The sequence below is a fragment of the Natator depressus genome, chromosome 9 (genome assembly GCF_965152275.1).
Source record: "Natator depressus isolate rNatDep1 chromosome 9, rNatDep2.hap1, whole genome shotgun sequence".
Lineage (NCBI taxonomy): Eukaryota > Metazoa > Chordata > Testudines > Cheloniidae > Natator > Natator depressus.
The window spans coordinates 53,429,928-53,455,662 of NC_134242.1; the positions used below are offsets into that span (position 1 = coordinate 53,429,928).

A 25,735-nucleotide genomic window follows, 5' to 3' on the forward strand; every position below is an offset into this window, starting at 1 on the left:
TTAAAACTTTATAGGCTAAAAAAAAAAAACATTCTTGTTCACACCTGATCTTACCGTAACTAGTTACTTTTGCATTTAATTACATCCTCTATTTGCATATGAAGCAGCTCTGGTTTCCTCAGGAAATAATTACCTATCCCCACACGCTGGCGTATGAGCGTGCTTCCCAGCCCATCCCTTGCAGTGCATCATCTAAGCAGATGCCCAGCTGATGCACGCTAAGGGGCTTTTAAAACCTTCCCATGCAGGGTAGATAATACAATTACCCCAACAATAAATTGAGTTTGTGCTGGACTTTTGCATTCCAACTCAGGGAAATTGTTGGGATGTGATGTAAGGTAGATTTTTAAGTCTCCAGGTTTGATAACACACATCTTAAGATCATCACAGCTACAATTTTTTTGTTATTTAAGTTATTTTTCAGAAAATAGCTGAACAGAGAAAGCACGTCCTTCCATAATTTAATGTCTGAACGGACCACAGAACTAATTAGAGAGAGAACAAACATATTCAACCATCCAGTCCATTGCCATGCCAGTGTAGGATTGTACCCTCTGGTATCCCGTTTTACCCAGTCTATTCATAAGCCTTCTCGGTGATAGCTATTCCACCCCTTCCCCTTGGAGGCTACTCCACAGGGTAACAGAGCTCAGGTTTTCTACATATTCAGCCCACTTTTTCACTCATTACTCTTGGCTATATACACTCATACAACCATGGATTTCCCTGTTATTGTTTACACCTGCTAAATATCTGTAGGTTTGTCTTCAAATCTTTCTTTGAAAGTGAATCACTACAGCCACCTGAAACTTTTTGTTGCGCTTCTCTGAACGCCACCCAGCCTGTCAGTATCTTTCTGGTAAAATGGTAACTAGAATGAACATAATATTCCAGGTACCAAATAGAAAGGGACACTCCTACCCCAATGCTCCATGATTTGAGGTATCTATATACCAGCCCAAAACTCCATCAGCTTTTATTGCCATGTTGCATTGCAAAATCATGTCTCATTTGCTTTCTGCTGTCACCTTTAGCCAGCTCTATCCATCACTGGTTCCCCTCCCACAGCTTTGGATTGTTTTTCCCCAGATCTTTTAGGTTGCATTTTTTTGTTACTCATTTTGTTATTTTTCTGCACATCTCATCTTCATATTTTTTCCCTGACATCACTAGACAGTCAGTAGAATTCTCTCCAATTAAATATCCTCTTCGACATTAGTTAGAATGCTGCTTAATTCCTCTTTCCGATTATTAGTGAAGAAGTTAAATGAAGCCTGGACATCAAATCAATTGTTGCAGTGGCTGGCGAGTAATGTAAATGTGGGAAGAAGATTGCACTCTCACCCCATACCCACAGAAACATAACACCCACCTCTCTGCAAACAGCAGCAATCTGTGCCTCATCCATGCAAGTTTCTGTGACCACATCAGTGAGTGACCCTCCAGCGAGGTACTCCATCACAACAAACAATTCATCACCTACAAGAAAACTAAAGGCAGAAAATACAGAAATAAACTCATTTGCCAGGAGTGGAGAATCAGGACTGATAAATGACTGACAGTGTATTGCAGCAACTGTTCAAGAGAATACTTCACAACAGGGCTGATAAAATTCACCCTAGGGTATTTAAGGAAGTAGCTGAAGCAATCATGGACCCATTAGAGGTTTTCAAGGTCAGGCTTGACAAAGCCCTTGCTGGGATGATTTAGTTGGGGACTGGTCCTGCTTTGAGCAGGGGGTTGGACTAGATGACCTCCTGAGGTCCCTTCTAACCCTGATATTCTATGATTAGCAATCAAATGGATTCATGGAGGAAAGGTGAGGTCCCAGAGGGCTGGAGAAGGGAAAACATAGCACCTGTCTTTAAAAAGGTGAACAATGAGGACCTGGGGAATTATAGACCAGTCAGACTAACTTCAAAATCTGGAAAGATACTGGAATAAATAATTAAACTATCAGTTTGTAAACACCTAGAGGATATGATGATAAGGAATAACCAGCATGGATTTGTAAAGAACAAATCATGCCAAACCAACCTAATTTCCTCCTTTGACAGGGGTACAGACCTAGTGGATGGGGGGGAAGCAGTAGACATGATCTATCTTTTTTAGCTTTTTGGCAGTCCCACATGATATTCTCATAAGCAAACTAGAGAAATGTGGTCTATGAAATTACTAAGGTGCGTGGTGATTGAAAAATTGTACTCAGTCATTATCAATGATTCACTGTCAAATTAGGAGGACTTATCTCATGGGGTCCAATACTATTCAATATTTTCATTAATGGCTTGGATAATGGAGTGGAGACTATGTTATAAAGTTTACAGATGACACCATGCTGGGAAAGGTTGCCAGCACTCTGGAGGACAGGATTAGAATTCAAAATGATCATGACAAATTGATCTGTAGTCAACAAGATGAAATTCAATAAGGACAGGTGCAAAGTACTACAATTAGAAAGGAAAATTCAAATGCATACATACAAAATGGGGAATAACTGGCAAGGAAATAGTACTGCAGGAAAGGATCTTGGGATTATAGTGGATCACAAATTGAACGTAAGCCAACAATGCGATGCAGCTGCGAAAAGGGGACTTATTTTGGGGGTATATTAACAGTAAGACACAGGAGGCAATTGTCCCCCTCTACTTGGCACTTGTGAGGCTTCAGCTGGAGTCCTATGTCCAGTTTTGGGTGCCACTCTTCAGGAAACATTGTGGAAAAGTGGAGAGAATCCAGATAAGAGTAACAAAAATGGTGATAGATTTAGAAAATCTGACCTATGAGGGAAGGTTAAAAAACGGGGCATGTTTAGTCTTGAGAAAACAAGACTGAGGGGAAGACCTGATAATCTTCAAATACGTTAAGGGCTGCTATGAAGAGGACAGTGATCAATTGTTCTCTATGTCCAGTGAAGGTAGGACAAGAAGCGATGGGCTTAACCTGCAGACAGGAAGATTTAGGTTAGATATTAGGAAAGCTTTCTAACTATAAGGATAGTTAAGTATTGGAATAGGTTACCAAGGGAGGTTGTGTAACTCCCAAAATTAGAGATTTTAAAGAATAGTTTAGACAAACACCTGCCAGGTATGGTGTATTTGGTCCTGCCTCAGTGCAGGGAGATAGACTATATGGCCTCTTGAGGTCCCTTCCAGCCCTACATTTCTATGAGTTTTAGATTAATTAGGAAAACACGTTTTTAGGTAGACAGACTGGATTTAAAAGCTGGGGCCAAACTTGTCTTACCAAAATGCCAAAAGATCTTTGTTGACTAAAAAGTCAGGATTACAGCTTTGCATATCATCTAAAACAGCACCTCCAGCAGCTCCCCAACGCCAGTTTGGGATATTGGTTTGGTACCGAATCAGAAAAGAATGCTACTTACTGAATCACCAGCCCTACACCCTGCAACATACCTGACTTTTGCCCGGCGATCTCTTAACCCAAATACTCACTGTACTGCCTGAGTGTGTGCACAGGGGGGCCAGGTAGATTTGTATTTAAGGGGCTAGCACAATGTGCTGCCTGTGCTACTTGCCACTTGGCTATTTTTAGTGATTTTTAGAGTGCTAGCTCAAGCAAAGCTAATATGTCTGTCTACCTGAGCTGGGAAGCATGCTTCCAGCTGCAGTGGAAAAGTACCCACAGTGATCACAAAATCATAGAAGATGTCAGGTTAGAATCCTGACTCCTGGGAGAAGAAAGATTAACGGTTCGATTGTCTGCATTTACCTGTCTAGGAAATTGACTATGTTGGGATTCTTTAATTCTTTCATTACCAGGATCTCATTAATAATCAACTCCTTCTTGGGCTGCTTCTGCAGGTTTATCTGTTTGATAGCAACCTGAAAACAAGGGGAAAGGGTAAAATACAAGATGACGTGTTAGTCATACAAACCTGAGTGCCAAACCCCGTTGCAACACTAAATAACATTTATAATATTGCAGTAAAAGTGAATTGGCTGATTAGAACAGAGGACTAGACAACGCATGTGGGTTAGTAGTAACAAGGGATGCTCTGTCAAACTGTCCGACACCTTGCTGGCTATCAGCTGTGTACAAGATAGGACTGGAGCTGTATTTTATAAAAAAGGATAGCAAGTCAATAAAGTGGCAGCATGACTATTCCAGACAGTGAGCCAAATTCAGAAGCGACACAAATGGTGATCTAAATTACACATCAGAAAGTCAGTGTTGGTGCAGGCAGGAGTTGCTTGCAGCATGAGGGGAAGCAAAGGATAGGGTTATGGCAGGAAAAGAACAGGAAACTATGAAGTGATGTGACAGGCATGTCCTGTTAATTGCATTCCCTGCTGTTAATTCCCCTTCCATTGGCAGTTACACCACTATTAACATCACCCCATCACAGTCAAGGAAATGCAGTGCCAGCAAAAGAGTCACTTCCAACACAGTGCAGATCAGGAGATAGAGAAGTGGAGTCCTAGCCTCCCATATGAGGACAGATTAAAGAGGCCAGGACTTTTCAGCTTGGAAAAGAGGACACTAAGGGGGGATATGATAGAAGTATATAAAATCATGAGTGGTGTGAAGAAAGTGAATAAGGAAAAGTTATTTACTTGTTCCCATAATATAAGAACTAGGGGCCACCAATTTAAATTAATGGGTAACAGGTTTAAAACAAATAAAAGGAAGTTCTTCCTCACTCAGTGCACAGTCAACCTATGGAACTCCTTGCCTCAGGAGGTTGTGAAGGCTAGGTCTAACTATATAGAGGTTAAAAGAGAACTGGATAAATTCATGGAGGTTAAGTCCATTAATGGCTATCAGCCAGGATGGGTAAGGAATGGAGTCCCTAGCCTCTGTTTGTCAAAGGGTGGAGCTGGATGGCAGGAGAGAGATCACTTGATCATTACCTGTTAGGTTCACTCCCTCTGGGGCACCTGGCTTTGACCACTGTCGGTAGACAGGATACTTGGCTGGATGGACCTTTGGTCTGACCCAGTATGGCCATTCTTATGTAGGAAGGGTTTGGGGGACAGAAATGAAATCAGAGTCAAGAGAGAACCTATTAACAGGCTTGAAGATGAGTGATTTTGTAGTGGATACAAGTGATAGCCAGTGCAAGGTTTTCAGGAGAAGGCAATAGGATTTTCTCTATATGTTTTGTTCTGAACAGACTAGCATTTGGATAAAAGTGCGTTTGTGAGGCAAAAGGAGCTGCAAATATGAAGGTGTGAAGTGACAATGCCCGAAAGAGTGATTCAATAAAGTGAGTGATGAGAGAAAGGCAGACATGTTGATAAACAGGTGAGAGGTGAACTTTTACAACATAGCAAAACAAGGAACAAAGAGGAGCTTCGTGGGGTGACAACTTCAAAATTACAGCCATAAAGTCTTAAAAGAAGATCAAGGTTGAGAAATTGAGAGGAATGAGTTGGATCATTAATAACTATGGTATTCTTCTTGCCAAGAACCATGTCCATCTATGAGTTGGAAGTAGATGTTTTATAATTAAGACAGATGGAGAAGGAATGGTCTACTGTCTGATGTGTCATCCCCTCCAGAGCTAAAATAGCTTTTAGAGCTGGCAGCTGCATACTGTCTAAATGCTGCACTGAGGTAAAAGTAGTAATGAGGAAGCCATGTGAAAGATGGTTTCACTGCTAGAGGGAGGAAAGAGATTGGAAGTGATCAAGTGCTGGATCAATGGTCAGGCACCGGAGATTTCATGGGAACTACACAGAGGATCGGTAGTGCTACTGGAAGGGACAGGGAAAAGCTGACAATGTGATAACCACAGACAGATGCAATTCTGGAGTGGAAGAAATAGTAAGCTCCGTTCAGAGAAGAGATGTCAAGTGGGTGAAGGACTGAATTGGCAGTGCAAGAGAGTGACTCTGAAGATTACAGAATAGCAATAGTATCGCTGAAGATCAGAAGGAAACCCAGGAGAGGAGCTATGTCATGTTTTATTGTGATTATTACAATACTGCATATTTTGGTGTATCAGAACTTTAGTTTAAGTTTTTTGTTTTGTTTTGGGGTGTTTTTTGGGGTGGGGGTGGGGGAGAGGTCTTAAGGATTTGAGCTATTATTGTACCATGGGTTCTGGAGAGATAGGCAATGGAAAGCGTTTTTATAGGGTAGGTTGGTTGAAAAACGTACAGCGAGTTAGTTGTCTCCAACAGGAAGTAAAGAAGGGCTAGAAAAACGGAATCCAGGTATGGGATTTTGTTACAGATGGATAAGCACAAAAAGTGCTTAGTGAGAGACAGGTAAAGGAAAGTACAGGGGGAAATTACTCATTACATCCAGGGTGTGGTTACTCTTAGGCTGAAGAGGTAGAAAAGAGGAAGAAGCCAACAGCTATAAAGGTGAGAGGAAAAACTGTAGGTGAGATCATTTCAGCTATTAGCAAAATGAACATTCAGGTGCCAGAGGAGGTGGTGGCAGAAGGAGAGACTGACTGAGCTGATGGGTAAAGCAATTAAAGAAAAGATGATTTTAGAAAGAAGCCAACAATTGTGAATTTTAGGTGCAGGGGACCCAGGGAGTAAAAGATGTTTGAAGGAAAACACCAAAGCAAATAGGATGGTGAAGGCTTAACGAACAATTTGTAGATGACAATGATGCCACCACGTCTGCCAGGTGGTATGGGTGTGATCAATGGGAAGAATCTGGGAACAGGATATGGAGAAGGTAGCCTAATTAAAATAGAAGGAATTGTTTGGTGAGAAGCAATTTCCTTATGGGCAAGACTATCATGGTCACAGATGAAGCTATGTAGAAGGCTAAATGCAAAATTATTGGTCAGAATTCAAGACAATATTGCCTACAACACGTAGAGGTTAAACGGTTTTCAAAACCCACAACTCTGAACATCTTGGTCCCTTTGCATTTCATTGGAAGAACAAAATCCTATATTTAGTATTCATCATCTGGTTCCTACAAAACAAGGAATGCACTGTTACAAATGACTATCACAAATATTCTACTGGGAAGTAATGCCAGAGATGGGAGCCACTGGTAAAAAACCTTATCCAATTCAATCCGTCAACCATAGCTGCAGATTTAAATGGAAAATATTCATACAGAGCACACAGATCCTACCTCCTGTCCTGTTGCCACGTCGATAGCTGTGAAAACTGTACCTGAAGCCCTGTGAATACAAGGTAAGTGATCAGCTGTATGATTTCAAATCTAACAAGGATAAACATGCACAGGCAGATCACAGATTTTTTTTTTTTAAGTTTTGCACATCTAAAAACTGTCAGGAACTGCGCATTGGGTGAAAAAGTACTTCCTTTTGTTTGTAAAAACCTGCTGCTTATTAATCTCATCGGCTGACCCCTGGCTTTTGTATTGTGTGAAAGGGTAAACACACACTTCTCTAGTCACTTTTTCCACGTCATTCATCATGATGTTGTAGGCCTTTATCATATCCCTCTTTAGTCATCTTTTCTCTAGGCTGAATAGTCCTAATCTTTTTAGTCTCTCCTTGAAAGGAAGCTGTTATATACCCTTGAGCATCTATGCTGCTCTCCTCTGAACCTTTTCCAGTTCCACCATATTTCTTTTTGGGCGACCAGAGCTGGACACAGCATTCAGGGTGTGGGTGCACACTGTGGATTTATATAGTGGCATTGTGATATTTTCTCTCTCTTTCCTAATAGTTCTTTTTGACTGCCACTGCACATAGAGTGGAAATCTTCAGAGATCTATCGACAGTGACGCCAAGAGCTCTTTTTTGGGTGGTAATAGCTTAGACCCCATTGTATATATAAACACATGTATACAGATTTATGTATGGCTGGGATTGTTCTTTCCCCACGTGCATTACTTTGCACTTATCAATGCTGAATTTCATCTGCCGTTTTGTTACCCAGTCACCCAGTTTTTAGAGATTACCGCTAACTTCTCACAGTCTGCTTTGGACTTAACTATTTTGAATAATTTTGTATCATCTGCAAACTTTGCCACTTCACTGTTCATCTCCTTTTCCAGATCATTAATGAATACGTTGAACCCAGCACAGGTCCCAGGACAGATAGGTGGGGAACCCTCCTGTTCACCTCTCTCCACTGTGAAAACTGATAACTTATTCCCACCCTTTGTTTCCTATCTTTCAACCAGTTACTGATCCATGAGAGGATCTTCCCTCTTATCGGCTACTTAGTTTCCTTAAGAGCCTTTGAGGAGAGCCCTTGTCAAAGGCTTTGCGAAAATCCAAATACACTGTATCAACTGGATCACCTTTGTCCACATACTTGATGACTTTCTCAAAGAATTCTAATAGTTGGCAAGGCCTGATTTCCCTTTAGAAACCTGGTGAAATCAATAGGCAGCAAGCAGGTTTCATAGAAACAAGAGGAAATACTTTTTCGCACAACTGACCTGTAGAACTCACTGCCATGGCATGTTGTGATGGCCAAAAGTGTAACTGGATAAAAAAAACAAACTGGATAAGTGCATAGAGGAGAGATCTATTAATGCCTATTAGCCAAGATGGTCAGGAGTGCAACCCCATGCTTTCAGGGCGACCCCAAACCTCTGATCACCAGCAGCTGCGAGAGGAAGACGGGTGGATCACTCCCTAATTACCCTGTTCTGTACTCTCTCCCTGAAGTTCTGGAATGGGTCACTGTTGGCAACAAAATACTTGGCAATATGGACCATGGTCCAACCCAGTATAGCAGCTATATTCTTAAGAAAGAAGGGCATTCAAGGAGTACTCAAATAAAAAAGTACTAAATACAAATACCAGCCAGCTCAGAAAGAGCACACTAGTCGCCACAGGACCAGCCTCTTCCATAGTAACAGGAAAACTACTTTTCTTGCATGTCAGTGTATGCAAATCCCTATACCTTGTGCTATTCCCAAATATTGGATAAATCAGACAGTCAGTTCTAAAGGGGATTCTATTTCACCCCTCAATCCCCTACATACACACAAAATATCAAAATATTGTTAGAGGGGATGCAAACACAGTAAGAACAACATTTATATTAAAACAAATTATGCAAGCTCTGCCAGTATTCATCCTTCAACTGAACTTTTATGTTGAAATGATTCATGAAAATACCTAGAGCAAATTACACTAGATTGATAGCACCTTGACCGGGTTAGGAAAAACTTGAATTCTATCACCCTCAGCTTTTCACTAGTCATAACATTAAAAGAACAGATAAGTTTATCTCATGAAGGGGAAGAGGAGAAAAGAGACAAAAGTTCACTTAAATTAATACATTTTCACTCCCATTCAGTATCACCAGAAAGTGATCTGTTTCCAAAGAGACATTAATGCACACACACAGTCCCATAAAGGAACAGATTCAAAACTTCTATCACTGTTTGAAGTCCCCTGCATCTGATTATTACTGCCTATACACGGACATTTCTGCTTTAATAAACAGTGGCAAAAGGACAAGAGTACATCACACCTTTAATACTAGTTCATTCACTGAAAAATTTTGGATAGATCGACAAATACTCACCCCTGCCCAATTTTTTCATATCTGGTGTATTTTTTCTTGGGATCTCCTATGCTCACAATAGTCCCTAAAAAAAATTCCACACAAAACAAAGCCAACCAGTGATTTAAGGGAGCATTCTTCACTTTTTATTAGAGTACAATATGTGCTTTTTTCTTTTGATTCTTATGGTAATAAAAACAGAGCTTTTCATACAATTAAATGATATTCTTTTGTATGACATTTGTGACTTGTAACACATTTGTGGGATGAATCAGTAATAATCAGGTATTTGTACTGCCTATTCTAAACTAAGTCATTGCCTGCTTTGTGCTAGACAATGGCATTGGTTTGCTGAATGAGTGCATCTATGAAGGTTATGGAATTAGGAACAGCAAAAATCCACTGTATTCTGCACTAAAAGGAACACCTCCATAGAAGCTGATCACTGTGCCACAAGTGCGACATTGACCCTAAAACAGCTTCAAATGGGGAAATTTTGTTTACTTGTTAATTTCCATTCTTCAAGACCAGTCCAGATGCCTGAATACAGTTCCTCTCAACTAGCAGATGACAGAAAATAACCAGGTCTTTTGGTTACATCACCCTTATATGAAAAATGGGGATGATGGCTTAGTCAAAAGACAGTCATTTGTCTCCATTTTCTGGCTAACAGAAACTACAACCAAACATCTGTACAGATTGTTTTGTGATAGCCTCAGATCACTCATCATGCTGATTTGATATCTGCAGTCTTTTCTGTAACAGACTCCAATAGGTATTATCAGTTCAAAGCAATGTGCTGATCAGGTCTGCACAGACCCCTCCCATATAAATAATGGAATTACTGATAATTAGCATCAATACTGGAATTTGTATTTAAAAAAAAATTACAACTCACGTAGCTTTTCCATGATGTCTTCATCTGACATTTTGGTCTTCTTTTTCTGCTTGTCAGCCGACTTGGCAGCACTATCACAAGAGTCACCAGCTGGTGCAGGGATAGGGTCAATTACAGACCGTGTGTAAATCTGTGGTGAAAGAAGAACACTCACTATTAGAACTCAGAGTTCTCTTTGCAACCACTGACTTTCAGGTTCAAAAGTGCCATAAATTCTTATCTGACCACTAGCATTGTTTCACTTAAAACTTTTGGAACCAGGAGCCACTCATTCTGAGAACTGCTGCTTTTGAACACTAGCCAATGTGGCTGCAACACTACTTGATTCTGAAAGACTGACCTGGAGACTTGCTGGACAGTGCAGATGGCTAGGGGTCTATTTACTCAGGAAAGAGATCCCTGTTGCCTCTAGCTTCTTTTCTACAGCTGGGGACTCATTGCAAAAGCTGTTCTACAATGTAATTGGTACATCATTGCTTTGCTCTGCCAGACTGGGTGGAAATCTCTTCAAACACTGCAGAAGCATGAATTAAAGAGTCTGGTATTCACCTCCATAAAGCTGTTAATTTGAAAGCTTAGTTGGAAATACAAACATTACTAAGCACAGTAGTCTAACCTCCACTTTTTTTTGCAGGGTGGAGGGAAGGCTTTCTACCCATTTGTTCTCTAACAGGACTTCCTTATTACACCATATGCTGGAATAGAGGCTAGGGTTTAACTGCCCCTTCATCCTTTGTACATTTTCTTATTTCTTCAGTCTCTCCTCTCATTATATGATTCCTACCCATCATAAACTGCTCTTTATTTAACTGTGGCACAAATCATCTGAAAGGAGATTTTGTGAAGTAGTAAGCTATACTAAAATGAAGATGCAGCAGATACCTTTGCACAGCCCAATCTTTCGGTCTTGGGGAGCAGAAGATAGTTCACGTGTGTCCACTAAACTACCTAACTGTTCATCATTTGAAAAATTACATAAATTGAGTTATACTTGCTAATGCGGCAATATTTACAGATCTTTAGACATGTAATGTTCCACCTATATTCTTATTTAAATATCATGTGGCCTATTCCTTAAAGCAATATTCTGTGAACATTCTATACATTCCATACCTACCCTTCAGACAAAGCAAGGCAACAGTGGCAGAGAGGGAAGAGAAGATTACATTTGGCCTTTATAGGAGCGGGGGGGGGGGTTCCTCTGGAGGGAGGTGGGAGGGGGGGAGTTAAAAATGGTGCTAAAGCTTAACTAAGAATTTAAGTGTTTAAGTTCTCACATAAAATTTAGTACTAATAATATTCTTGTTGGTGGAATAAATTCCCAGACTTAACTACAATGCAGAGGGTTTTTTGTGATGGGATAATAGAAAAAAAATCAGGCACACAACATGTGAGTTTAAGTTTTTTAAAAATGTACATTATCCACAATATCTGGGATTTGCTAGGGGCATTGGTAAAGTTTTCTAATGATCCTCCTTATAATGTGTTTTAGAGGATGAGGAAATAAATTTGGGATTTTTTCAATGTAGCCCTGCAAAATATAGCACTGATTTGGATACTCCTGGTCCAACTGGTACCTGAGAGGTAGCTATACCTAGGAAAAAACATAACTTCTAAAATTAAACTAATATACATAAAGTGACATTTTGCAAATAATAAAAAACTTCCCCATCTGTTGTGGGCAGGGACCATGGGAAGAGGTTTGCAATAGACAGAACAGAAAGTAATGTAAAAAAAAAAAGCAAAAATTCCAGAGTAAATTAAAAAAAATACTCACTGATTTTGTATGATCTGGTCGAGGGGCAATAACCGGAGGAGGAACCTCTTCATCATCGTCATCATCTTCTGCTACTGCTGTTGAGGGCTCTGAACCTTTGGCATTGGGCTATATTTTTGTTATTGAAATGGAATAACGTGGAAATAAAATATTAATATATTAGAAGCAAAGCTGTTATTCTTCCCAAAAATTTTAATCAGCTTATGAGTTTTAAGGCATTTTTAGAATGAGGATCCAGGAATTCTTAGCAATTTAGAAGTAAAGTAAGTATGCTGAGAGACACAAAAGTATCAGTACATGTATTACAATATTCAGTTTATTATATTTCATTGATCTATATGTTGTTCATGATTTCAACAATACTTTTATAAAAAAGAAATATCTGAATATTTAAATTACCTCTTCTACTACTCTAAGTTGCTAGAAGCATATGTTAAGTATTTCTCACCATTCTTTAAATAATAAATAGACATCCATGGAAAGCTTTTAGCAGACACAGAAGTATTCATAAACATCCTTAAAACTAAACCACCTACTGGGCACTTGGTTTCCTGCGGGAAACGTCGGTTAAAAATACAATTCAATAAAATGTTACTCAATTTATTATGAAGTATATAATATGAGATTTAAATTAATTAAGAAAAACACTAATTGAGTAAGCCTGGAAAGGTGCAAGTAATAATAAATACACTTACTGCTGGTGTTCCTGAAGCAAAACCATCTTTTTCTAAAAACAGCAAGAAGAGTAATAAGTGAATATATATAATTACTGGAATAATAAATAATAAAGTGGACTTTATAGAAAACATGAGCAACACATCAGGAATATGGACAGTTCATGAGATTTCCCTGCTTCCAACCAGGTGAATTTTCATGGTTGATGAATGAAACACCTATTTCCCTGACTAGATGCAGACAGGTGTTACAAAAACTTCTCCCCCCCCATAGGTCAGGCAATATATATTTCAAATCCTGACCTGATACATGACTGGATCTCACCTGAATGGAGACTGTTTTGTCAAATTGTGCATTGGTTTTGATATGCATACGAGAGAGAAGATTATGACCAAACTGATAAGGCAAAGATGTGACAAACCCTTATCACCAGGCTATTTTTAAAATAGAAATCTTTTTAATTTAAACGGCTAAAAGGAACTGCATACACTGGAAAAATACAGTCAAATGTTTCTTCCAGCCATTCACACACATCTGTCTACAACTTGCATTAGAAGTGATAAGTTACACTGAACCTTTGGTCCTGTCATTTGGGAAAGTTGAGTCAATGCAAGTTACTGCACAGTAACTGTCCGAAATCATGTTCTGACTAGAGACAATGGGAGTAATAACCCCTACAGAACTTAACCAGTTAATCAATCTTATAGTTCTACCGTCATAAAGACAGGCCATTAATTAATTGATTTTAGCTGAGTGGTACTGCCATTTTGAATTATCCTGTTGCATTTGTTCTCTTACCCACCTGAAACAGGAAACTGACTGGACAAAGAGTGCAACTTTAGTGGAGCCTTTATTTGGTAGTGTCCCTTATCCATTAGATACTAGTTTGATTCTTTGGCATGGGCCTATCTTCCCAATTCTAAGTAATGACGTACAGGGAAGAGCAGACTGGATTGTAAGAACCAAACTCTGCTTCTGAATGTCTCGTATGTACTTGTCTCTCACCTGGAGCGGAGAAGCTCAGGTACTTCTGTTTTGCTGTGTCTTTGGAGTCATAGAATTTCAGCACATCTAGTACAGCCTGAGGGTTCTTCTTCTGCTCTAGCTTGGTGATATTTGAGGTCTGTAGCAATCTAGCCCATTGCTCTGGCATTCCCTGAAACAGGAGACAACCTTAATACGTAATATTTTTAAGTCATTTAAAAAAAAATTGGAATGGATTTTCTTTCCACATGTAAGCATTAATCTGTGATTCTAAGTGACTCAAATGTGGTGGGGGTTTCAGTCACTGAGTTGATCACGTGTAGGTGACAATATAAACCAAGCCTTCAGTTAAGCTAACACAAACATTCAACAGCTCTATCAGGTCTTCTAGCCTACTGGGGCACTTCAGGAAGAAGTTGTGTTCCTCGCAGCCTCCTGCCCCTACACACCCCCTTCTCTTAGTGAGGTACATTAAATCGGCATTCCCCATTCATCACTCAGTCTGATTTTCTATGTATATATCTATTGTAAATGGAAGTGAACTAATCAAAGGGGCTACTTCATTTTTCTACAGGCTAATAGGAATTCTCACTAAAGGTTCTCCCATGTGGTATAAAGTAAAGCATTAGGATTCCAGTGACTAATATTAAACATTTATAGTGAAGTAACACCTAGAGACCAACGAAGGTCTTGGTGTGGCAGGCATTGTAAATGACTTGTGACAGAGATCAGGTTTCAGAGTAGCAGCCATGTTAGTCTGTATCCGCAAAAAGAAAAGAAGGATTTGTGGCACCTTAGAGACTAACAAATTCATTTGAGCATAAGCTTTTGTGAGCTCACGAAAGCTTATGCTCAAATAAATTTGTTAGTCTCTAAGGTGCCACAAGTCTTCCTTTTCTTTTTGTGACGGAGCGTAACAGACTAACTTACACCTTATTCTTAAGTGACACATTCTCACTTCAGCAAGGTACCCTATGGCTTTCTGAACAGCTCTAGGACAGGTATACTTACAGTGAATTCTCCAGTAACAGCATCAAAGCCAACATGGATGGTGTGCTCAAAGTCTGATGGAGGAGAAATTTCTGGCCTTTCCTTTTCCTTTTTCTTGCTTCCTAAAAGACGACATTGAAAACCATCCACTTAAATTCAGAGAACATTCAGTCACAAGATAGAAGATCCCCAAGGTCCCTGTTTAATATAATGATAATCTTTGAGCAGTAATATATTCTTTATATTTATTCTGAAATTTGGACATGAACATTTCATAAATGCATGGAGCAGACTGTCCTGCAACATTTTAATTTTAGTTTAAGTTTCAGTGTAAGAATTGCTAACTCATTGCACTGAAAGTTATTATTTATATTGTAGTAGCACTCAAAATCTGAATCAGAATCAGGATCCCATTGTGTCAGGTGCAAAAAAAAAAAAAACAAAAACACTAAGTCTCCAGCCTCAAAGAGTATCTCATTTAAGACAAAATGCAAAAGTGGGTGTAACAAGCCACAGAAGGGGAAAAGGGTGATGAATCAGAAAGATTAATAGGTATAAGATCATGCAGTTAGATAGATGAACTATGTGTACAGCCTTATTCAGATTCAACTACATTTTTAAATTAGCTATTTTCTTAAACAACTATTAGATTATTTCCATTGCTGTCTAATTTTAGGCTTTTTACAAAAATCTTTGCCTCTTCCCTTTTTGTTTATATTTTTAAATTAAAATACTAAATACAAATCAGTTCCATCGTTGCCCTTTTTTTTTTTAAGCTGGCCGTACTCTGCTCAAGGTCCATTTTTATATTATCTCCTCCACAAACTATCAAGCCTCCTTTAAACTAAAAAATATACCCACAATTAAGTTAGTGACACCACAGGAAAGCCAGAGGCACTGACTGCTGCTTCCACAACCCTCTTCTTCCTCCCAGGAAGAGTATGTGTCCTTTAGTGGTCACTCCCTAGTGTAGGGAGAAATGGGGGTGGGTGAGACTTTCATGATCTCTTTGAAGAGAGGGGACTGGGTAACAGGGCATGGGGGAGCCTGACCTACCATCAGATATGTTCAATGTGTGATCTCGGAAACGACTGCAGATTCTGACACTAGGTCCACTTACTGATAAACAGCTGCATTTATTCTAGTGCATAAATCCAGAAATAATACCACATTGTGCTTATTATAATAAATGAAGTACAGTGCATTCACAGCACCGATTGTTAAATACCTATTTCTGTCTGACTTAATTATTGCTTTACAAGTTTCCAAACAAAATAAGCTTCTCGGTGAAGGCGACACTAAGTTTTAAAATAAACATTGCAGCTCAAATTACATTTACTTTGTTTTAAAATCACCTTAAGATGAAGGATTATGTTAAATTTCAGTCCAGGAAATTAAAAAAAAAAAAAGTTAAGTTATAAGCAACTCAAGTAGCACCACCGCAATTTTATCTGTAATGTGTCTATGGAGATGCAGAAATATGGGGAACAGCACATGCTAGGGTTGAGCAAAGTGGGCCAGACAATGGTTAATAAAAATAAGACTTTATCCATTGGGGTTTCACAGTTGGGTATTCACTCAAATATGGAGTTATCTGAGGATTTGTTTCTAATTACCAGCTTTTACTGTATTTCCAATTGTACAGACCCTCACACTAACAGGAAAGGAAAGAGGGAATTAAAGACTATACTTACAACTGAAAAGCCATGTGGCCTGCCTACAGCTGAACAATACATTGGAAGACATTGTTGTTATAAACAGGATATCTTTTATGTGGCTGCACAGGTCTGGAAGTCAAAATGTAAATGGATTGTCAAATGCTCTTATAAAGAAAAAATACTTCAACTACAGGATTAGGAAAACTGGATTATCTCTTTATTTGAAAGCATTAGAGAGCATCACTCCTTGCCCAACCTTTTGCTGCTAATTGTGTGGAAACAGAAAATGACTTATGTTCCTCAGAAAGACTGCAGGTCTGAAGCATTTGATGGCTTCTAGAGGACATAACTTGGTGTTCAAATCCCCAGGCATGTGCTACACAAATAAACCCTTCTTCTTTCAATCAAATACACATCTTATTAGTACACTGGGCAAAGACTCTAAGAACCATTGCTCCACCCACATGAACAACAGACCACAGAAACACTTTAAACAAATGCAGGCAGCAGAACTCAGCCAAGAGGCTGGATCAGTGAGTCATACTTTGGCAGCAGGTACTTGAGGCTCAATTAACAAGGCCACTGTGAGGCCACACTATTTCTGAACTTCTGATTATATTTGCATTACAGTTCTGTATTTAAAAGGGACTTCCTTTAGTACAGCGTGACTCCTTTGTTTCAAACCACAAATCGGTTTAAGATATGGTCGCTTATTCTCAGCGCTAACAGGAGCTTAGAGTGTTGCAGAAGTAGTAGTGTTCTGGAGCCTCTGGAGAGGAGGGAGCACACCTCAGGCCATTTTCCAATTACCCTCATGGTTGAAAGGCTTGAGAGCAAGACATGTACACAGCACTGCTCAGATGGAGGTTAAAATACAGGATCTTTCAAGGTGATGCTAATGGGGAGCAAAACAAGCAGAAATGTAAAATCCTGGAGAAAACCGAAAAGGAGTACTTGTGGCACCTTAGAGACTAACAAATTTATTTGAACATAAGCTTTCGTGAGCTACAGTTCACTTCAGAAAACCATAACCGCTGATTATAAAATATCAAAAAACTAAAAATGCCCCAAATTACACTGAAGGAATCTTGGCTTAGCCACTAATAAATATTCCACGCAAGAAAGCCAGCAAATATGCATAGTATACATTAGCATGACCAAATGTCTGGAGCCAAAGTGTAGAATGCTAATTTTCCTATTGCAAGTTTTTAACACTATATACAAAGCCAAGTAATATGGCAAAAGAACTGCTGCAGTTTCTGGCTTGCATGAAAACATGACACAGTACGTGCTTGTTCTGACTTATTCCAAGGACGATCACTTAAAAAACCAACAAGTAGAATACCAACGCTGAGTGAACACACCAAATACTTATTTTGACAGGACTGCACCACACTAGAGGCGCTATAGTTATAGTGGGGTGTTGGAATTAAGGTTGAGAGTCAATTACTTTTTAAAAGACAATTAATTCTACATGCTCTACATCCTCACACTGACTCGGATTGTCTTGAAATTTGCATTCCCTCATAGAGGTGAGGGGTAGGGTTAGTGTTCCAAATCTGGGATCTTGAAAAACCCGGCATTTTATAAAATCACTTGGTTCTTCTAATTTGTTTTGTACACACCTTAAACTAAGGCTCTGATCTCCCATAAACTGATCTCAATTGCTCAGGATTTACCTCAGTAAGGCATGGAACTCACTATCCCTCTGAGCGCTATTCACGTAACTCAAGTTGTGTAGCTTAGATCGACTTTCCCCTTTAGAGTAGACAAGGCCTTAACTGTTGAGGGCTTGTCTACACAGGGAAACTGACCACCACAGCTGCTGGATGACTTTCTTGTCCGGACACTATTCCAGAATAAAAGTGACCTTATTCCAGAATACTTACTCCACTCCCAAAAGTATACCAGTTAATGCCTGTTATCCATTGTAGAGAAACTCCAGAAGAATACTGAAAGCTATTCTATGAATATGCATGATCCTGCCTCTGGGGTTTCTTCTAAGAGGTAAAGCATAGTCACGAACTGACTGCTATTGGAACAGACAGATGAGTGAAGAAAGAACTGCCTTAGGGGAAAAGACTCAATATGGTGAATAAATTATTAGAGGAACAAAGTCTTTCCAAGCAAGGTGATGAAACCTGTGTCAGCATGACTGAAACAGTGCCGCTGGGTATATCAGGCATAAGAAGAAGCAGGGAGGGGAAGAGCAGAACCAGGAGGCATTAGGAGGAAATACATTAAATGGAAGTAAAAACAGTGAGGCTAAAACTGGGTTCATAGTAATAATATCAGATAGTAACATGTTACTGTGGACCAAGGGTGGGCAAACTTTCTGGCCCGAGGACCACATTGGCATTGCAAAACTGTATGGAGGGCCGGGTAGGGAAGGCTGCACCTCCCCAAACAGCCTGGCCCCCGCCCCCTCCCACTTCCCACCCCCCTCAAAACTCTCAACCCTCACCCTGCTCCTTGTCTCCTGACCGCCCCCTCCCGGGACCCCTGGCCCTAACCACCCGCCGGGACCCCAACCCCTATCCAACACCCCCTCACCCTCCGTGCCCTGATTGCCCCGACCCCTATCCACACTCCCTGACAGCCCCACCAAGATTCCCATGCCTATCCAACCCCCCTTGTTTCCTGTCCCCTGACTGCCCCCGCAGGGGCCTCCTGCCTCTTATCCAACCCTCCCCCCTCCCCCCACCCCCACACACCATGCTGCTCAGAGCAGCAGGAGCCACAGCCAACCACACCACCCGCGCTGCCTGGCAGGAGCGGTGGGCCAGAGCACTGGTGGCGTGGCACACTGAGGCTGCAGGGGAGGGGAGACAGCAGGGGAGAGGCTGGGGGCTATCCTCCCCAGCCAGGAGCTCAGGGGCCAGGCAGGACAGTCCCGCGGGCCGGATGTGGCCCACAGGCCGTAGTTTGCCCACATCTGCTCTAGTCCCTCACCCACAAAATCCAACCACACTGATGGCAATACATTTAAAATAGCTCTATTTTAATGTCTAAATATTTGCTCCTCTACAGTGAGGATTTCTAATTCTCAGATATTTGTACATACTTTAGTATTTTTTAAACACATGCTTAGCAGATATAGTAATCTCCAAAGGAGAATACCCAGGCAAAAAAATCAATTCAATTCTAAAAGGTTCAGCAATATATTATGTCTAAAGGAGACTCAGATTACACTGTGTAACAGAATTTATTTGGTATATATCCTGTTAGCAAATTAATTTTGTGATTTTAATTTTTTCCCTACAGTTCTGAAATGCAGGGAAATTTAAGTTAAGGCTAAAACCAACTTCCAGGGCTGTAACTTATTAGGCTTTGGGAAGATCTTGCTCAAATACAATTTTAAAAATGGGGTGCATGTGGAAGAGGAAAGGCTAGTTCGTTATTTATTTGCATTGCAGTGGCACACAGAGGCTCCAAAAGGAGATCAAAGATCAGGGACCCACTGCACTATACATGCACGTAACATAAAGGGCTTATAACCCAAGTGTAGGACTAGAGACAAAAAGCAGACACTATGAAAAGTAAGGGGAACAGAAGGTAAAAGGAGTGTTCTGAAGGGTGATTTAAGATGGTAGAATGGAATTTTATTTTGGAGGGGTTTTCTACCATCTATCAACTTAGTTTTAGTGTTTCTCCCTGCAACACTCCACGTTCAAGGGCCTCGAGATGCAAAGGAAAGTTTCCTCTTAGCCAAATCAAACGTGTGTCCTGGACATTAGCACTTCCTTAAAGGAGGTACCATCTGCAGTTGGAAAGACTAGAATAATGAGATCTGATACTCAAGTCCATGATATGAAGATTAGTGTGTGTTTGCACCACTTGCACAGCCAAATGAAAGAGCAAGGAGAAACGTATCCACTACTCATGGAAGATGGTTTTGTCTGCTCTGAGGTATCTTACCTTTTTCAGTGCCAGAGAAGATGGAGATGATTTTGTTCCTAGGTTTTCTCTCTTCTGGTACAGACGGCAGAGGTTTCAAGCTGTGGTTGGTAGACAACTGGTCTTTGCCCCCTGAACTGAAGATAGTACTGCTCATTCGGACGGGAGGGGCTGGTGGCTTATCTTCCATTTCTCCGTTATCAGACATGGCTCTTAATGGCTAGACAAAACCCTGAAATGGAAAATAGGAAACAAGTATAAACATGACTGGCAAACGTAAGGTAACAAAAACACTAGAAACAAATGCTGGATTCCTTCCAAAATTACCAGAAAAACTTACTACAAAGGATGCACTTCCTCTTGAAGGTGTATTAGGCATGTTAACTAAGCTAACACCATCATCTAAATCTCCAAGTCTTTTCTTATCCATTTTATAATTAGGCTTTGAAGGATACTTTTATCTCTAGGTGTCCTAAATGTCAATTTCCCCGTACACAAACTGACAAATATATTTTCATCAATAATAAAAATTTACAGATAGGCAAAGAAAGGAAAATGCTGCTTGAGTACTTAGAGTTTGATTTAAGCATATTTACTTTGTATATTTTGAAATGTGGTGTTGATAATTTGTGTTTCAACTGTTATAAAGTTTTAACTTTTTGAATCTCGATATCTACTGTTAAATAATTGTCTGACCCCCATCATAATTTCCTGCAACTGTGAAAATTTAAATCAATAATCAAAATGCTTAAAACCAAACATCAATATCTGTTGAAATTTTAAAAAATTGAATTTTGCCAAGCCTATTTATAATGCAAGCTCTTTGCGGCAGGGACAGCATTTAGATCTCACACAATGACAAACCCTTAGCTAACACTAAAGTAGACATTTAATGAAAATAGTGTTCCTCCTCTCCGCCTAGAAGCACATTCGCTACTACTTACTTTTGAATGGCCTACTTTTACATATGCTGACTACCTTCTTGGTACAGACTGCAAGAGAAGTCCCAAAAGTAAACCATGTCAAAAAGTCAAACTAAACAGAATCACAGAAGACAGATATGGAAAAGACCAATTACAATAATTCCAGCAGCCACCACTTATGAATGATAAACAGAAAGACATTTTATATGCGCCCTAGAAGCAACACCTCCAATACAAATCCCTTGCAAGACACACTACCCCTATTCAATGGAAAAGGAATGACTGAAAGAAAACCTGGCCAGAAAAGCTACCATGTCCTTCCAAAATAACCATTGGTTAAATGTGACTGAACTCTACCTCAAAAGCAATCCTTCAGCTGTCTTATGGATGAGGCTGGAAGTGGCTTAATATACATCAGTAATAAATGTCATCTGAAACCAGCCAGTTCCACTACTGAAAGTCATTTTGCCTTCATTTCCCAGTTGTAAAATGGGTCTTCTCACCTCTGGGAAATGCTTCAAGATTCTTGAATGAAAGGTGCTCTCTCAGCAAAAAGTAATTGACCCAGACTGAAAAGCAGCTATGATTACTGAAGCATTTAGCATCCAATACCGAAACATGTCAATTAAGAAAATATTGAAACTTGGGACCATGCTGAAACAAATTTTTTATTGTTCTTCAGCAGGAAATTTTACGTGGTGGGATTTCCACAAGCGATAGCGATAATAGCCTTGAATGTCTACAGTGCCTTTATTTCGGCTGGATCCCAAAAGGCTTGATTGCTTGAACTGACTGTACAATGTATACATTTTATTTAAAAAAAAAGCATTAATGCTTTAAGATGAAAAATCTGCAAATGAACAGTTAGAGACCCAGACAATTCAATTTTCCCAGTTCATAAACCTTCACTCACTCTCATCCCAGAGTTACACTGCCTAAAATTTGCAAAAAAGTATATACATAATTACTAAGAGGTTGTTTGAAATGGGTTTTTTTTTTAATAAATGAGATTTGATAATCTAGTAATTTGTTAACCTGATTTTTGTAGATAAGAATTTTTGCAAATTGTAGGAGGTAATGTTAAAATTGGGTGGGCGGTATAAACCAGACGGGATGAACACAAGATGAAGAATTAAAGGCAGCAAGCAACAGGAAGGATCCCTGAACTGTTAATTGCCCAAGAATTTAGCATTTTGTTTTTTAAGAAATGTTTAACCGTTAAAGTAAATAGGAGCTGCTCAAATGACAAGACAGAGCTTCTTGTCTCCTGCAAGACAAAGAGAAACCAATGCTCTTAGCTTCTTGATTATTCAGGTAATTGAGACAATTGAGCTAGAACACAGTCACAATGTTGAGAGCTTCTAGTGCTTGGCTGCTACTGGGATTCTTATTAAAAAAAGTAGTGGTGTCCTTATGTTCAAATGCCTCCATTAATACTAAAATGGAGAAAGGCCAAGGAGAGCCACAATCTAGGTGAGAAGTTCCACATTTGGGAAAACCTATACAGGATTCCCCCCCGCCATAATAGCCTGCTGATTTTTACAGTCTCTACTCATAATGAAATATGGAGCATACTAATAGAAAACATACACTGTGAATTAAAGTGCTTACTAAATTGCATTTTGGTGATAACTGAGAAGCAAATGGCTCCCTCATTATTCCTGCAACTCTGTCTTCACTAAGAAAACCATGCCAAGCACCTCTTCTCCCTCCCCAAAACTGTGTGAAAAATGGATGCCCCATTGGTCTTCACCCAGTTCAGCAAACTGTTAGCAAACTTTACTACACTGGTGCAGAACTGGACTGATCCTACGCACACCAGTAGGGCAACTATTTTCAATGTCATTTAAAGGAGTCAGGGTAAAATGTGTACGACATCTTTTATCAACACATCTTATTTTCATATCACAGATATTATGCTGTATAGCATCTTTGTACATTGACATGTTCTTGGCAGAGAAACTATAAACTGAATGCCATCATCTAGCCTCTCACCAAAGAGTGCTGTATAGTGCCAGTTCCTAACTACTAAACAAAGCAGGCTCACTTCAAAGACCACAAGAGTGTAATGTCATATATATCATGTAGTCTGAAATAGAGCGTAAATTGTTGCCATAAACATCTAAGTAATATAGTTTCTCTACAAATATCTTTACAATGCCAGTTAGTACTATGCAAGGGTCCAGTACCTTAACGGTAAACTGGACAGTTGCTAGTTGTCCCGCTCTATTGAGAGATTGACGTGGGACAGCTGTCAATGCTGTGTAACGTCTACCTAGAAGAATCTTTCTTCAGACACTTCTCTCTGTCGAGGTAGGAATAGATATGATTGCAGTATCTGAATACAGTGGAGATTTACTAGTTTAGATTCAGGTGACTTTTTCAAAGCCCAAAGGTTTGCTGAGTTTATCGATGCGTTCAGATTTTTGTAGCTGTACGCAGAACCCTCTGTATTTTCCAACATGTACATCCTGAGGCAACAGAATTCCAAAATTTCATTATTTCAAGGTAGGGAATCATAGAATATCAGGGTTGGAAGGGACCTCAGGAGGTCATCTAGTCCAAGCCCCTGCCCAAAGCAGGACCAATCCCCAACTAAATCATCCCAGCCAGGGCTTTGTCAAGCCTGACCTTAAAAACTTCTAAGGAAGGAGATCCCACCATCTCCCTAGGTAATGCATTCCAGTGTTTCACCACCCTCCTAGTGAAAAAGTTTTTTCTAATATCCAACCTAACCCCCCCCCCCACTGCAACTTGAGACCATTACTCCTCGTTCTGTCATCAGATATCAGTGAGAACAGTCTAGATCCATCCTCTTTGGAACCCCCTTTCAGGTAGTTGAAAGCAGCTATCAAATCCCCCCTCATTCTTCTCTTCCGCAGACTAAACAATCCCACTTCCCTCAGCCTCTCCTCATAACTCATGTGTTCCAGTCCCCTAATCATTTTTGTTGCCCTCCACTGGACACTTTCCAATTTTTCCATATCCTTCTTGTAGTTTGGGGCCCAAAACTGGACACAGTACTCCAGATGAGGCCTCACCAGTGTCGAATAGAGGGGAACGATCACGTCCCTCAATCTGCTGGCAATGCCCCTACTTATACATCCCAAAATGCCATTGGCCTTCTTGGCAACAAGGGCACACTGTTGACTCATATCCAGCTTCTCATCCACTGTAACTCCAAGGTCCTTTTCTGCAGAACTGCTGCCGAGCCATTCGGTCCCTAGTTTGTAGCGGCGTATGGGATTCTTCCGTCCTGAGTGCAGGACTCTGCACTTGTCCTTGTTGAACCTCATCAGATTTCTTTTGGCCCAATCCTCCAATTTGTCTAGGTCCCTCTGTATCCTATCCCTACCCTCCAGCATATCTACCTCTCCTCCCAGTTCAGTGTATCTGCAAACTTGCTGAGGGTGCAATCCACACCATCCTCCAGATCATTTATGAAGATATTGAACAAAACCGGCCCCAGGACCGACCCTTGGGGCACTCCGCTTGATACCGGCTGCCAACTAGACATGGAGCCATTGATCACTACCCATTGAGCCCGACAATCTAGCCAACTTTCTATCCACCTTATAGTCCATTCATCCAGCCCATACTACTTTAACTTGCTGGCAAGAATACTGTGGGAGACCGTGTCAAAAGCTTTGCTAAAGTCAAGGAACAACATGTCCACTGCCTTCCCCTCATCCACAGAGCCAGTTATCTCATCATAGAAGGCAATTAGATTAGTCAGGCATGACTTGCCCTTGGTGAATCCATGCCGACTGTTCCTGATCACTTTCCCCTCCTCTAAGTACTTCAGAGATGATGAGTGTACACAAAGATTTTGTGGGAGCTACTGGTTCTAGCAAAATGGAAGGTCTTTGAACAGCATGAATACCTCTTAAAGGGACAGTGCAGAGCAGGAGAAAAAATTGCATGCAGGCCTCTTGATAGTGCCAGATCTTATGTGCTGGGAATAAATGACATAGGTGAAATTCAAGGGGCCTGTTCTCTATGGAACTTGGATAAAAATGTGCATATCTGTGGTGGTGGGGATACATGGAGTCACAGCCCTAGTGCTATTGATGCGAGGCCACCCATTTCGCAGAAAACAGATTTTATTTTAAATCCCTATTTAAAACCAATTTACCACCACTTGACAGATGTCTGTATGGAATGTTGTTAGAATAAAAATGATACGTCAATTTGCACAGGCCTCATTGTTTTCAAATATTGTCAATAATTATGTGTGATTGAAGACATGCCAAACAGAGCTAGTTGAACATTTTTCATCTGCATGATTTTCTGACAAAAATGCCTCTTTTGGAGAACCAAAAGTTTCTGTGGGAAATGTTAGTTGTGCCAAGAAATTCAAATTTCTGCTGGAAAAATTGAAATGGCAGATCCCTGCCGGAAAGACACTTGTCAATTTCATTTTCCCCCAGTGAAACTGACAAAAAAAAGCTTTCCTGGAAGGCCAAGGCCCCGATCCTCTACCTCCTGTGTCCCTCTGT

General features: G+C 40.2%; 1 protein-coding gene across 2 annotated transcripts in view; it reads right to left on the reverse strand.

Annotated features, from left to right (window-relative positions):
• The window catches only part of PAK2 (p21 (RAC1) activated kinase 2), a 75,542-nt gene that overhangs the window by 12,209 nt on the left and 37,598 nt on the right, over positions 1-25,735 (reverse strand). For both annotated transcript variants that reach the window (XM_074964191.1, XM_074964190.1), the window contains exons 2-11: positions 20,335-20,545; positions 14,780-14,880; positions 13,790-13,940; positions 12,805-12,836; positions 12,110-12,217; positions 10,333-10,462; positions 9,456-9,519; positions 7,072-7,120; positions 3,733-3,845; positions 1,373-1,490 (exon numbers count right to left, since the gene is read on the reverse strand). In XM_074964191.1, coding sequence (XP_074820292.1) covers positions 1,373-1,490; positions 3,733-3,845; positions 7,072-7,120; positions 9,456-9,519; positions 10,333-10,462; positions 12,110-12,217; positions 12,805-12,836; positions 13,790-13,940; positions 14,780-14,880; positions 20,335-20,521 — 1,053 coding nt within the window. In that variant the 5' untranslated portion in view covers positions 20,522-20,545. The remainder of the gene's footprint in view (positions 1-1,372; positions 1,491-3,732; positions 3,846-7,071; positions 7,121-9,455; positions 9,520-10,332; positions 10,463-12,109; positions 12,218-12,804; positions 12,837-13,789; positions 13,941-14,779; positions 14,881-20,334; positions 20,546-25,735) is intronic.